Source organism: Vipera ursinii (assembly GCF_947247035.1).
Source record: "Vipera ursinii genome assembly, chromosome: 3".
Classification (NCBI taxonomy): domain Eukaryota; kingdom Metazoa; phylum Chordata; class Lepidosauria; order Squamata; family Viperidae; genus Vipera; species Vipera ursinii.
In genome coordinates, this window is record NC_139516.1 from 145963370 (window position 1) to 145979369 (window position 16000).

The following is a 16000-nucleotide window of genomic DNA, read 5'->3' on the forward strand; positions in this document are numbered from 1 at the left end:
TAGTAATAAAAGTATAAAATTTTACCATAGCATATCATGCTGCTGGAGTGAAGCAGATGTTATATAAATTTGTCATACTTTTCATACATTTTCTAAGTAACATTGTAACTGCCCAGAGTCACTCTGGATATTGAGATGGATGGCATATAAATTTAATAAATAAAATAGCAATGATAGTGGTATGCTTAGTGGATGTGTATAGCAGAAACAACTTTCAAAAATAAAATTCTGTGGAAAATATTTTTAGAGGTTAAACAGGAATACATTCATACATTTTTTGTTTTTTATGAGATAAATGAGATTTAATTCCAAGGGGGTATTGAAGTAGATCTGATACATGCAAATTAAATAATTGAAACTGACTTTTGTGGGCCTAGCCCAGTGTTTCTCGACCTCGGCAATTTTAAGCTTTGAGGACCAATTCCATCATGCTGGCTGGGGAATTCTGGAAGCTTAAAGTTTGTAAGACTGAGAAACAATGACCTAGCCTAACCATGTCTAAGGCTTTTTCCAGATATATGAAACAACCATTCTCATTAGTCTCAAAATTATCAGACTTATAATCCAACCCAATTAGAAGGAGTTGGTTTGCAGAAGCTTGATACACTGAATTGGTAAGAGACATTTTGAATAAAAATCAATAAAATTTAAAACTTGCATGTTTTGATCCAGGCAGGTTCATGGCCTAGAACAGACGTCAAATTCGTGACATCACGTGATGTCGCACAACGTATCGGAACTTTTTTGCCATTGCCGGCAATGGGGTGGGTATGGCTTCCTGATGAATCATCCGGCCCGTGGGCCGGCATTTTGACACCCCTGGCCTAGAGGCTAGAGGTCTTTGTATTCTTCACATTATTGTTTCAGGTGTAGTGAGAAAATTTAAAGCAAATTTGTGATAGATACATATACTAAAGATTATTTATTAATAATTAAAGGCTCATATTGAAGTTTGCTTTTATCTATTTTGTTCTAGCTAGAATCATTGTTAAGTGATGCCTTCAAAGGGAAAGGATTTCAGAAAATAAGTGAAATGATACAAGAAAAAGAAAAATATGTTCCTCAGAAGTGTAAGAAACAATTATTAAATCAACTTGACAAAGCTCTAAAAAGGGTATGTAGAAAATTCTTAATTGCTGAACATTAAATCTGTTCAGCTATTAGGCAGTCACAAATGTGAAATTATCTGCTTTAGGAATTGGACAAAAATGAATTTTCGAATGTTTCCCTACTGTTGAAATGCATTCAGTGGTACTGTGGAAGTGATCTTCAGGAAAGTATAAATCTGCTTCTTCAGCAAGGATTGATACCAAAGATAAGTAACCTAGTTCATTAATATCTTTGTTACTAATCAGTAATATTATCATATTCTAAAATATACTTGCCTGGCTAGAAGTGTCTGTGAAGTTGTTATCTGAAAGGTAAACATATTTTCTTCAACATTTCTTGTTGCAGCTAAAATTTTATTCTCATTCACTTTTTTATTGTTTAAATTTCACTTTACGTCGCTTTGCTGATTATGAGCAAGAATTACAAACTTCCTATTCACTGTATATGTTATAGGCTGAGTCCAGTTTATCTGAATCCGTTTAAAGTATGTTGTCCAAAGCTAACTATGGTTCTCAAACTTGATCAGTGCAGAATACAATACAACTCATTGATTCACACGAGTTGGAAATGGAACTTCTCTTGAAGCAGCCCAAATGCAATGACATTGATTCATATGTATCCTATAAACAATTACAATTCCATATTCCTTTTCATAATGCCCCCTCCCCCCTTTTTGGGGAGAGAAACAAATTTAACCAGATCTCTTAGGGAATGCATTGTGTAGCTGTGTGTTTCTTGACTGGGGCATAGAAAAAGTGCAAGGTGTGTACTTCCCAGTTCAGATGGAGGAACTTCATTAATGGTCTATAGAACCTCTGTAGAACTTGAAAATATAATTAGGGCTGTCTCAAGATACTTTGCAGATTGAGAAGCATCAGAGGGGACTCTCCTTCCACCAACTCAAACTGCAGACTAGGCGAGTTATTTGTTGGGGGCAAAAGATTTGAGAGAGATCTTCTAGTGATAAAAGTACAACAGCAATAAATTAAATAACTTCCTGTCCTTTTAGGACATCCAACTTTTATATTGCCCAGTGGTAGAGTAGACCTTGTAAGTGGTGTGATTGAAATGTTTGCTTGCTTTCGTGCCCAACCTCCAGCAAGTAGTAGTACTGAACCATACATTTTTGTCATGGTTTGTTGACCGAACCATAATGAGCAGAAGATTTGTAGCACTAAGCCATGATAGTAAAGGCAAGGCACACAAATCACATTGCTGCTTAATGTGGTGGGCAAAGCCAGCAAATGAATGTGCAAATGGATGAGTGTCGTTGCAGTAAATCTATCTCCCCATGCATTTCAGCAAAGAACACCAACAGGAACTATATATGTTTTGCTGGAGAAAATTATCATTTTATTTATTGTTGAGCAAGCAAACAGTAATGTTCACTGGTTCCAGTAAATATAATTCCTCTTCATAATTGTATGTTAAAATTTGGTGTGGAATTGGCTTTAGGTGCTCATTTGATTTTGCTTTCATGTGTCTTCCTTTTTACATGGTTACTTGGTTTGGAAGGACGAGAGAATTTCTGAGCCTGATAGAAGTCAAAGAAAGCAAATACTTGGTAAATCTTTTTGAGGACCTATGTGATACAACCTTGGTAAGCACATAGAAAGAACAACAAAACGGTTCCTCATTAATACTTGTCATGATGAAATGACTGACTTACAGATCTCTTTTTTCCCCTGACCTTGCCTTGCCAAACTTTGGGGTTGAAAAGACTTTTGGGGTTCATTGATTTCTTATGTGGTTCACTTAGGCAGCACGACACAAATTCATCTTCCACTATCACAGATGTAGCATGCTCAATACTCATTACTTGCTATATATATTATATATGCCATCTTTCTATTATGGCAAGTACTCTGGGAGAACTTACTAGAACATTGGGAGCTGTTGTCATTGATAAATATGTTGTCATAATGATGTAGGAACTGATTTCTCATGTTTTATCATGCACTGAAGTCTCATTTTCACAGACTAATAGGGTAAAGGAGTATCAGTTGTCGCCCCAAACTTCTGAATTGAAGAGTGCATTATTGCAGCAACACAAATTGAATTATTTACATGATTATATACTGATAATAAAAGGGACGCGGTGGCTCAGTGGGTTGGGACGCTGAGCTTGTCGATCAGAAGGTCGGCAGTTTGGCGGGTCGAATCCCGAGTGCCGCGTAACAGAGTGAGCGCCTGTTACTCGTCCCAGCTTCTGCCCACCTAGCAGTTCGAAAGCACGTAAAAATGCAAGTAGAAAAATAGGGACCACTACGGTGGGAAGGTAACAGCGTTCCGTGCGCCTTTGGCGTCTAGTCATGCCGGCCACATGACCACGGAGGCGTCCTCGGACAAGCGCTGGCTCTTCGGCTTTGAAACGGAGATGAGCACCGGCCCCTAGAGTCGGAAACGACTAGCACGCCTGTGCGGGGGAACCTTTACCTTTACCTTTATACTGATAATATTGGTATACAGATTGCATAAAGTAACACAAGTGTTTGAAACTTCTGTACTCTTGCTAAATATCTTATATTGGCTTTTAATATCTCCATTCTATCTCTTGTTCCTTCCCTTCTCCTCAACATCTTGCTTTTAGATTATTAGCAAAAGCAGCCCTGAAGGTCAGTTACTAAATACTGTTATAATTACTGAACAGTCAAAGTGACATTCAGATTTTGTGACTGTAGTACATGCATATTGAGTTAAGTAGAATGTACCTTTGAGTAAATATAGGAAGAGTATTTGTATATTTTATTGTTGGGTCTGCGTGAAAAGGTATTATGAGACTTTTTGAGGGGAAAAAACCATAAATAAGGCTGCAAACTTTATTTAGCTTAATCATTAAAATACCCTGCTCTAGCTAATCAGTTAGATTATGAGGAGTCATGGGGCAATTTGTTGTTCCATATTATAATACTACATTATTTTATTAATTCCATTACATTAGACAGAAAATATCTTCAAGAATTCAACCATGAATTTTTATTTTTTATAGCTTTACTTGTTTCAATATCCCAAAAGCTTCACTTCTGAATTAAGCAGCAACAACGCAGTTACAAGTTAAAAGAAGATGATTGTCTAGAATTTGACCTGTCCTCATAGCTGTAGATGCAAATACTATTTAAAATGAAGGACTAAAAAGTAAATCTCATAAAACTCTTAGGAATATTAAAAATCAATAAGAGAGATAGTGTGTGATTGCTAATACTGTCAATCCTGTCATCTTTCCTTCCTCAACCTACCTAGGAAGAATGCAGTTGCTTGACTGCTTCATACACCACCTGGGACATTTAGCCACAGAATCTAATGTGAATTGTGCCCTTCGACAGGAGGTTAGTTGAAAAGCCAGCTAGCACATTTTTAAGGCATGAAATCGTAGCAATTTTTATCAGCTTGCAAATTTCTATTAAGTAGGAGAGCACCTTTGATCAGGTTGGGGTAACTGAGCTTTGTATCCTGTCTTTTTTCTTTATTTCTTTCAATCACTGAAACCAAGGCTCTGAGAACATTAAATACGCTGCTGGCTAATGTCACCCGTGAGGAGAAGAAGGCATTTGCTGCCTCTGAAGAGATCTGCTTGCTTGTGTAAGTCAACTTTTCATTTCAGGATTATATTTTTTCCTTTATCGCCTATCTCCCTTAAAAATATTTGAAGGATGTCCCTTTTATCTTTGACTTCATTTTCTGCACTAGTGGTTAAGAGAGAGTATTTCTTAACCATCAACACGAGTTATATGTAAAATTAAGAATAGCAGGGTATATAAATAAAAACCTTACTTTCTGTCTTAATTGGTTGAATTTATCAGTTTCCCAGGGTTTTTTTTCCCCTGACCTGCAAAAGAAGGATGCAAATCAGAGTCTTTAACCATGATTACATCTGGAACTGACTCATTTGTCTTGCTTCTCTGCTTCCATTATTGGATAAGCAGTTAAATAATTAATATAGATCCAACTGGTCCCAGTTGTTTTTGTTTTCTTCAAAAGAATACGAGCAATTTTGCAATAAATCCTGTGCAGTCCATTGGGTTACATATAGTTTGTTTTCAGTTTTGATCTGTTTGTATTTTACTTCCAAAAATGTAATCTCAAATTACTGCTTTACTCTTCCAAGAAATCAGTGTTATTAATGGGCTATATTATTTCAGGAAGGAACTTGTGAAAACTATTCAGGAAGTTGGTGGTAAGAAATGTTTGATATCTTGATCAGAGCTGGGGAAATTCTGAATTGAAAATATGGAGCTGGAATTTAAGAAGTTGAACAGAGAGGGAGAGAATTGCACGAGAGTCAGGAACTTACTTGTCCCTTACCATGCCTTGCCTAAGAATTGGAAATACAAATTTAACCTTTAATTTTAATTTTATTCTTTTTGGTGCACTGTACATTTAGTAGATTGACATTTGCCCAAAAGGTCATAAAGACAGCATTGGGAATCGGTATGGAGCAATAGGGAAGGTGCTAGGCTAGAAACCAAGAGGTTTAGTTGCAGCCAGGGCTTTTTTTGTCATAGAACGCCCAGAACGGAGTTCTGGCACCTTTTTTGGATGGAACCTTGTAGGGTAGGCAAGGCGGGTTGTATGACATGGGTGAGTTCCGGCACCTTTTTCAAAAAAAGCACTGGTTGCAGCAGTATTACGCTCACCACCTTGAGTTAGGCTGACACCCTGTTTGATGTACTGATCAAAGCACCAAGGTAGAAACTGGGAAATTGGGAGTTCTAGTTCTGTCTTGGACACAAAACCAGTTATGTGACCTTGGCCAGTCACTTTCTCTTAGCCGTAGGAAGAAAGCAAATCCTTGAAAAACCTTGCCAGGCAGTTTCTGAGAATTGGATTTGACTGGATGGAATAAAAATATAATTTGGGCAAAATGTAAATAATGCAGAAAAGTTTTCAATTTAAACTTGTGACGCTATGATAGAAATGAGTTTCTTACTGCTTTGAAAAGATGATGGGCGGCCTGGGGTGAAGGTACAGTAGCTAAGCTTGCTATTTTGAAAAAAAAAATCCTTTTTTTTCCTGCAGACTATGATATTCAGATTGCTCTTGTTGAAGCCCTGTTTAGGCTGATGTTGAAAAAGCGGCGAGATGATCTGGTGCACAGTTGGTTTGAAGATCAATATGTTACTAAGGCTTTCAAAGAAATCAAGGATAGAGACTTTGAAACCGTAAGGGTCTTTGTGATTCATATCAGAAATAAACTCATGGTTTTCTCAATTGGGGAAGGGGAAAAAGGAATCAAATATCAGTGGTATCTTTTAAATTTATAGGTCAGTAATATAGAATGTACAATGGTACCTTGATACTCATCATTAATTGGTTCTAGGAGGCACAATGAGTACCAAAAATGATGAGTTCCAGGCAAATTTTCAGTGAGTCACAAGGCAACCAGCATCAACAAATTCTAGCTTGTGCATCGAATACCAAACAAACGATGAGTACTGGGACAAAATTTTCACAGCAAATGCGTTGAGTACCAAATTTGATGAGTTTCAAAGCAGTTGAATACCAAGGTACTTCTGTATACAATCCAGATTTGAATTTCAGCTTTGGGTATTTTTCACCTTTAAACTGGGTGAAGTTTATTATTAATATATATTTGTTCATTCCTGCAAAAGGCAATTCATAATTCAGTTTTGGGATAATTTGTGCTAGCTAGTGAAACTAAGCCAAGTAATAATAGTCCATTATAATTATGACAAGAATATTTTGCATGTTGTCTTGAATATCACTGGAGAGAACATGTACTTTCTATAATATTCCCTCCTCCTCAACTTAGCAGGAGAGCACTTTTTAAAAATAAATGTAACATTCTGTTTTTTGCCTTTAAGGATAGCAGAAAGTTTCTTAATGAACTAAATGAAAAACTTGGTGATAAAAGAAGGTAAGTGTTCGCTGTGAACCTTCACCAGATGGGCATAATGGTACACAGCTTATTCTACCAATGGGAATTTTTTTAAAGAAAGAGGGATGCTAGCTGACAATTTGGTATTGACTATTATTTCAAACTATTGGAAAGATTTTTTTATTTCAGTATTGACCATTTGAGATAGTAAGGGTAAGTAATGCAAGATATTCAATATCAACTGCGTTTTTATACAGAATAGTGCAACTGATGTTCTTGAAACAAATGATTCCTGTAGTTCTGTAATATTTAAGGCCATAGATACAATATGAATTATTCTTTAATGCCATTAATATCCTCTTGAATTTTTAAAAAAACCTTGAAAGCACAAACTTTTGAAAAGGTGGGGGCTGGCTTATTCATGCAGGATCAGGAAAAACACTCCTTTAAAAATGTGTGCATATCAAATTTTGAATCACATTAATACCTACGCTGATATTATCTGGTGGTATGAGATGCAGTAATGTCAGAAGTTGATTGTCAGGTAGATTTGCCCATTTTCCATGCCAGTTTCATTGCCCCCTGCCATACCAGTGCAGAAAACAACCATATTGGCAAACTATCTTACTTAATTTGGAGTTCTGATATTACCTTAGGAGTGCGGAAAGGGAAGTACCTCTCTTAATGAAGTGTGAATTGCTGATGAAGCATGGAATTAGATGTGGGCTTGCTTTATTTTCCACGACATGTTGACATAAGATAGTGCTGACCTACCCTAAAAATCTCCAAACAGGTTTGCTAGCCCAGGATAAATCACTCTTTCTCATGTTGTGTCTTGCTAAGATAGATATTTTGCTAAGCAACACTTCACATAGATTTGCTTCTTTAAGTCATGAAAAACCTTCATGGATAACATGGTGTTGTGTTTGTTAGTAATGTGTTTCTTCATTTGTAGGCTTGAATCATACCTGCCAGCACCATTTCTATGAATTATTTAGGATTTAAAAAAAATCTATTTAGGCCATATTCAGTGCAATAGGGCAAAAGATAAATGTTCTCTAGTTCACTTGTAAAACCACCTAGATGTAGGATGCTTTGAAGAGCCTTATTGTCTTAGTAAATACTCTGATTAATATCGTTTTTTTAAAAACCCTCTAGATCCAGTGTTACTTTGTGATGAATATAGATTTGATGCATTTTTGAAAGTTCAAGATGAAGTATGTCTTAACAGGGGGACAACACATTACTGTACAGATCCAGATTGACTTCAGTTGATAGTTTAGATAAGCTTGATCTTCTTCGGTCTGATTTTTGCTTATCATTCAGGCTTTTACAACCTGAAAACCTCTAGATGAATTAGGCCTGACTTCCAAGCCACACCCACTATATCTATTCTAGAAGCAGATTGGAATAGAGATTGTGTTTCAGGATCAATGAGAATTTTTCTTATTTTTCAGGATCTATTCAATTCCATGTAAAGCTGCTTATGCTGACCTGATTGAGGTAATTAAGCTAGCAATTACATTGTGGTGTTATGAAATATTGAAAGTATAGAGATTTTAATAGGGTTACAGTGTTTAGTGTATTATCTATTCTTTCTAGTTCAATAATGGGAGAGTATTATTTGGGGGAAATTAATTATTTCTGTTACTACCTTTAGGAAGAGAGAGCTAATGAAAGTCAAACAAAATGTGAAAATATGTTTATGTAACTTTGAGAAATAAAAGTTCTTCTATTCCCATCCCATAATTATATTGTGATTCTTTTTGTTGCTCTTCCTGATTTCTTGGGTATATGAACTTTTCAGCTGTTGAATAAAAATATTGAAAACAGTTCTCAGGAAAAATTGATGCAGATAATTCCACCCTTTCTTGAATACTAGCAAAATAAAATTAGGAAATTTCTTATTTTATAGCCACTGAAGGAAAAAGTACTTGGGACTTTGTGGGACGTGTCCATCTTTCTAAACTGAGATACTCTTTTATTATACCTTTTAGAATTACGTTTTGTTCAGGTCTGAAGTATTTCTTGTAGCCACAATTTCAGAAATTGTTTCCAAAATTGCATATATTCTGCTACTACTAAATACTAAAGCAAATCACTTTTAATTCATTATGCAACAAAGAGTCAGGTAACTTATATTTTGCTAAACAGTGGCTTCATTGGAAATTATTTGTTTTGAAGAAGGAAAAACTTTCAGAAGTTTTACTATCCCTTCAGCTGATGCTTAAAACCTCAGGACACTAAAGCAGTGGAGATTCTCTTGAGGACTCTGTGCAGAAGAAGGGGAACAGCTGAGGCTCTCTTAACATGTAGCATTGTACATATACGGTAGCTTGTTTCTTGGGTTTCCAAAAGGCAAAGTTACATTGTACTGAATTTCTGTGGGAGGTAGAAATCAAATTGAGACTGTTTTCTTTTTATATCCAAGTTGAAGAAACCTGCAGATAACAAACTAAAAGAGTTTTGGATTGACTTCAATTACGGAAGTGAGAGCATTACATTCTATTTAGAGAGCCTAGAGGTAAAATGATTATAATTTTTTTAAATGGGCCTTTATTTATTTACTTACTTACCTACTTAGCTGCCATCAACATGACTTTTACCTCAAATACTGTTTTTCAGGGTACATTTTGGGAGTCAGTAAGATTGCCAAAGCAAGACCTCAGCAGTTATTACCTACAGGGTAAGTCCATCAGAGATTACTCTCAGTAGAAATATTGATGCTTAAATTGAGCTTTTGAAAGTGTGTGTCGTTTTTGGTTGCACATATGAAATATCATGAAAACATGGCAGAACTACATACCTCCACTGCTTCAGGTGCCTAAGCCTTGAGCGTGATTTCCATTCTTCTCCAGGTTTATCTGGTGATTTCCATTCTTCTCCAGGTTTATCTGGAACACTGTTGAATGTGTGTATAACCTCCACCACCTCTAGGTTTAGGAGCTGGGTAGATGCCATATGCAGAGTCACCTGGGAATAAAGCTTCCTTCCCCCAGAGTCAAGAATTCTAATTTCTCTCACAGGTTGCAATGGAAATTACCTTAAAAGTGCAGAGCACAGCAATTGGAGGGGTCAGTGGTAAACCAGAAGACTGTTGATCTCTGAAGGCTTCTCCATATGCAATAGAACATTTGTATTGCATTAAGAGGAGGCATAATACTTGCATGCCAGAACACTTAAAGTCATCCTGGGCTTTCCTTAACAGTGGGTCCATCTTGGGGATTTGTTCTCAGCAAACGACTAACACCATTTCAATCCATCTGGAGCTAGCCATGTATAGGTTGGAAACTAACAGAGACAAGGAAAGGCAGATAAGTTCCTTCCTTTCTTTCACCTTTTTAAACAATTCATATGTAAGGTGAAATAGTTTCTTTTGTATATGTACTATATGGATAGATTGGCTGGTTGGTTCTAAGGTGTCACATAATTCTTTGAGCTAATTGACAGAAGAATATCTGAGAGACGGAAGAACATTTTGATTTCTGCGAAAAGTTCCTTGATCTTTGAAAGCTCATTTTGGCATGGATTGAAGATGAATTCTGTTTGATGGTAGAATGAACAATGTTGCATTGTGCTCCAAGTTGTATCTGTCCCCAAGGTTAGGTGTATATATGTATAACTGAAGCAGCTGCTTTGGAAGCTGTGGAGATCACTATTTGGTCTTTTGTTTCAAACAGCAGAATATGTCACACAGATCCTAATGATAAGTATTATGGGATGCTTCACTGAAGCTATTCCAAGAAAGTTGCCGATTGTGGGAATGACTACAAAATGCATGTGTTCTTTTTCTTTTCCATGAAGAGGAACAAGAAGAAAAGATTCTTAAAATCATCATGAGAAGGTCTGTTGTGATCAACAAAGTGGAAACCACCAAGATCAGAATTCACTTTGATAGCTGCTTTGATATTTTAGCACCACTCCTTAAAGCTATTGGAAAAGATAAAATGGTAAGGAGGTTTTTTTTGGTGGGGGTGTGTGAATTGCCCGTCACCTTTTGTCTAGTAAGAACTCTATAGGTCTTTTACAGTTTTGTATCAAACTAAGCTGTTATTTTTATTTGAATATTGTTAGAAATTTCTCTCAAAAGTATTCATATGAATTTTTTTAATGGGTTGTTGTTGTTAGTTGCGAAGTCGTGTCCGACCCGTCGCGACCCTATGGACAATGTTCCTCCAGGCCTTCCTGTCCTCTACCATCTTCTGGAGTCCATCTAGGCTCACGCCTACTGCTTCAGTGACTCCATCCAGCCACCTCATTCTCTGTCGTCCCCTTCTTCTCTTGCCCTCAATCTTTCCCAGCATTAGGCTCTTCTCCAGTGAGTCCTTCCTTCTCAGGTGGTCAAAGTATTTGAATTTCAACTTCAGGATCTGGCCTTTTAAAGAGCAGTCAGGGTTGATCTCCTCTAGGACTGACCGGTTTGATCGCCTTGCAGTCCAAGGGACTCGTAGGAGTCTTCTCCAGCACCATAGTTCAAAGGTCTCAGTTCTTTGGTGCTCAGCCTTTCTTATGGTCCAATGTTAATGGGTAGTTGACTGTAATGTTATAAATAATATTTACAAGTATTTTTAAAAGTTATACTGTAGTAGTCAGTAGTCTTTGCATTGTTTTTAATTGTAATCTATAATGCTAAGTTTCTCTAGAGAGCAAGACATGCTTGATGAGAAGAGACATTTTAAAGCATGCATAAGAGAATATAAACACAACAGCTTTATATACACACACACACATATATATATAATGTATAAAATTAGAAATCGATTATAAAATAATGTCCTGATTAAAGCATGTATAAGAGAATACATACACAACAGTTTTTTTATTAATATATATATAGAACAAAAGCTTCCCCCCCTTATCTTAAAAGAAATTATTAGTCCATCTTCAAACTGAGTCCATGAATAGCAAAAGAGTCTGTCTCTGAAAATGCTTCTAAAAACTGATCTAAGCTGATCAAAAACCTAGTTTTTGTCAACAGAACCTCAACATATGAGCACATATGAGTCAGACAAGGTTTCTGGTGGAGATCCTGGAGGCTGAAATCTTCAATGAAGAATATGTGCAGTGCACATGCCTGGTGAAGCTTCTTTTTACTGATGGAGTTGGCCAACCAAAACGTTTGAGAAGAAACAGCCCCAAAGTTTCCCAAATCCTTGCTTGATTTCTTAAGTTGTGAATCAACTCTGTTGCATTCTAGCATTAGAAGGTAGTAGAAAATTTCACTCACCCTTCCATCTAATGAAACAGCTGCCCTCTGAATTGAACCAAGAGAAATTGTGCCTATTAATTGAGAAGAATATTTTTATTTCAGGGATCCTAATTTGGCAACCAAGTTTGGCAAAAATGTTTACTAGACAATTACCTAATGGATATTATTCTGTTCATTGATAAAACTCAAGGATTACTATAGACTTTTATAGGATTGGTTGAATCTGTTTTTTTTTCTGAGAGAGATTTCTTTCTCCGGATTAAACTTTTCTTTCCCAATAACTTAATTGGATAGATAATACTGAATGAAGAGGAGAATGCCAACCTTGGGGATTACCAAGAGCAAACTGCAACAGGTGAGTGGGAATTAATGCCAATAGAATCCTCTTTCAGGTTGTCTTTTTGCCTGACCATAAGCAAAAAGAGGCAAAGTCTGAGCATTCTTTATAGTGGCAACTTGCAGGCTTCTTCCTGGACAGAAATACCTATTAGCTTTTACCTATTATGTCAGTGGATGGGTGGGTGGGTGGATGGATGGAAGGAATCTCCTATGTTTTTCTAATTTTCTTGGATCTTGACTGTTTAGAGAGAGAGTGCATTTCTCAAATTTTCAATTTGAATCCTGAATCTCAACATTTTTTCACTTCCACTACTTATTTCCAGGTTGCCCACAAAGGAGAAGTTTATATAATATAGTAAGGATTTGAAGGAGCTAAAAAGAGATTAAAAGATATATAATAGTGTAATAGCGTGCTAATAGTAGTAGAAGAAGCAGCAGCAATTGTAATAGTAGTAATAGTGATGCTGATGTATTTCATTAAGTAAATGTGTCTGTCATAAACATTGTTGGGTTTTTGTGATAATACTTTTGTGCTCTGCCTTTTCACCCTTTTTATAAATAGCTGCCTCAACGATTTTTAGGACCCTGGGTAGGTGGTAAAGTTATTCTCAAACAAGTAGGATCCTCATGCTTACTCTAGGGCACAGGTCTGCAACCCGCAGCTCCGGAGCCACATGCAGCTCTTTCAGCCGTCTCCTGCGGCTCCCAGTCCTCTGCCATGTGCAGTCCAAAAAAAAAAATCCCTGGGACTAAAAAAGTTCAACCAATCAATTTAAATATGCAGGGTAGGTGTATATCTCGCCTTGTGTCCACTCTTCAGTCAAACCGTGTTCTGCACATATGCGCATGTGCACGCATTTTTTGCGGCTCCCGGTTTTTCCTTTTGTGAGGGAACCGGTTCCGAGTGGCTCTTTCACTGTTTCAGGATGCAGACTCCTGCTCTAGGGCATATCCATTCATTTTTATGGACAACACTGTGGCCGTGATTTTCCACTGTCAAGTTGTGGAATTTTTTTCTGACTTCCTTGCCTAGCTTACTGCCTTATTCTTTGCGGTTGCCCATCCAACTACTAAAACAGCCTGACTTCCATGCCCAGAACATTCAGGTAGATCCTGTCATCTGTAGAAAATATAAATTAGGTAAACCGATTGAAAGACATACAGTAAATTGATTTCAACAATCACTGTTGTCATCCCTGGTCATATTCTTCTGACGTTCCATACATGTGAATTCCCATCAGTCCCAGTCAGGCAGTTTCATTTTGCGGTTGTATTGAACTTCTCTCATCCTTTTGACATCAGCATTTTAAAAGAGTGGGGGCATCCACTTTCCATTCCTTGTTTATGGAGATCAAGAAGGGGACACAGTCTTATAGTCACTTTATGTTTCTGGTTAGAAATAGTTTGCGTTCTTTTGCTCTCTTGCTCCTCTATCTTAAATAGAAGGAATGCAAAGTTAAAATGAAATTTGGTCAGGGTTTGTGGCCATGCTTCAGTTCCCCCTGAGATCCGTCTCTCTTTCATATGTCCTGAGTCAGTAGCCTTTTAAAAGTGTTGCCTGCACTAATGTGTTTGATGATAGAAACACCATGTTTGTGCTTAGAACTGAGAATGAAACAGCCAAGAGCCCATCCCCCACGGAAACATTTTCCTCAGTAGAGATACAACTAACAAGCGAAGATGAGTCATGGCAAAGAGGTGGGGGTCAAAGGGGGGGGTGAGAACTGAGAATGAGAAAGTGTGGGAGATTTGAAATGCGAATCTTGTTATAAGATTTACTCCTGAACTTAAGGAAGAAGAAAAAAAAACATAGGAAAGCTTAGCCCTCCTGAGGTAATAATTCCCTGTGTTGAAAAACTCTTGTCATTAGAAACTTACTTCTGATGTTTAACTGTGTTCTCCTTTTGATGTCTATCTGCTGGTTCAGGTCCCGGTGTCGGGGCAACAAAAGATAATTCTGTTCTGTCTCTGATATGACAGATGTTTAGAAAGTCTCCATGAACAGAGGAGACCCCTGTGTGCAAGGGTGATGAAAACGGTGAAGTGTATATCACTTATTTGTATCTGCGTTAGTAGAGATATATATATTTTTTTAATCCCATTTATATCCCTCCCGCCCTTCTCCGAAGACTCAGGGCGGCTTACAATCTAAGAAGCACAAATCAATGTGCTTAGCAATAGCCTTCATTCTATGTATATGCCTGCTTATTAGGGCTTTTGCCTCCCCCCAAGCGGCATTATTACAAAGTCAGCTTATTGCCCCCAACAATCTGGGTCCTCATTTTACCTACCTCGGAAGGATGGAAGGCTGAGTCAACCTTGAGCCTGGTGGGACTCGAACCTGCACTAATTGCAGGCAGCTGGTGTTACTTAAGGAGGCATTAGCCCACTGCTCCACCAAGGCACTTAGTGGTCAGGTCTACCTTTCTGAGAGAATTAGGGAACCCCTGATAAAAATGTCAAAGGATTCAGTAGAAACTACTGCCCTGGAAGACGTGTGGGCTGTGAAGACAATGAGTTGCAGTTCCAAAAATCTAGACAGCAGCAGATTGGAGAAGGCTGGTTTATATTAAGTGATTTGGGTAAACTTTAATGTTGATCACTTTGCTGTACACTGTTTTCTTACCCTTGAATGTTTTTATGCTATGGCAATAATAAATAATATTGCTTTACCACAGTAAGCATTCAGCTGGAGAGGAAAGAAGATCTTACAGAAACAAATTCCTTATCAGACATTCTGACATCACACCAAAGCAATGAGTCTGTTAGTCCTGAAACAGTAAGTATATTTGCAGCTTAGGAAAACTTGAATGAATTAACGATTGCCCAGCTCTGTCTTCTGGGTTCTTGCAAATTATGGAATTCATGGGGGGGGAAGCAATTCTCCAAAATCTTCAACCTCCTCAGCTTGCTATCAAAAAAAACAACAATCACCGTAAGGCTGCCAAGTTGACAGTCAAGTGTAATGATAGGAGGTAATATAGGAATAAAATAAGAGGAAATGAGAAGAACTGGAATAGATATATTGCATTGCAATAGCAGATAGACATAAATTTTGAAGCGCTTTAATATTGATAATGCATTCCAAAATTTCTCATTAACTCACACACCTAGGGACAGACTAACAAACATAAAATGTAGCCAATCAGTTTCACTTATCTTGGATTGAATTGTCCAAGAAATTCAGAATGAATATTAGCCCACAATATGTTTAGCGGATAGCCAACTTACAAATTACCTTTTGGGGACAGCCCAAAAGGAGAAAAAGACCAAGCTATAAAGCATTTAAGGAGTTGCTTACTGGATAGTTGTTTATATTGGACAATTATTTATTTCCAACTAAGCAGAAAAACAATGGGTTGGTTATTCTGTTATCTGTTGAACACCTGCACTTTCTGGTTTTTAAGAACTGTTTCTCCCCAATTAAGATTTATAAAAACTGCAAAAGTTAATGGCATTAATAATATGAATGTTATTGTTTATCCCTTTATCTAGAACAAAATAAT

General features: G+C 37.2%; 1 protein-coding gene across 1 annotated transcript in view; it reads left to right on the forward strand.

Moving 5' to 3' along the window:
- Nucleotides 1-759: 759 nt before the first annotated feature.
- The window catches only part of SYCP2L (synaptonemal complex protein 2 like), a gene marked incomplete at both ends in the record, with an annotated part of 35882 nt that continues 20641 nt past the window's right edge, over nt 760-16000 (forward strand). The window contains 12 exons of the mRNA XM_083360306.1: nt 760-768; nt 977-1114; nt 1196-1319; nt 2610-2710; nt 3701-3725; nt 4351-4436; nt 4601-4689; nt 5250-5284; nt 6127-6269; nt 6933-6985; nt 8404-8449; nt 9378-9470. Coding sequence (XP_083216432.1) covers nt 760-768; nt 977-1114; nt 1196-1319; nt 2610-2710; nt 3701-3725; nt 4351-4436; nt 4601-4689; nt 5250-5284; nt 6127-6269; nt 6933-6985; nt 8404-8449; nt 9378-9470 — 942 coding nt within the window. The remainder of the gene's footprint in view (nt 769-976; nt 1115-1195; nt 1320-2609; nt 2711-3700; nt 3726-4350; nt 4437-4600; nt 4690-5249; nt 5285-6126; nt 6270-6932; nt 6986-8403; nt 8450-9377; nt 9471-16000) is intronic.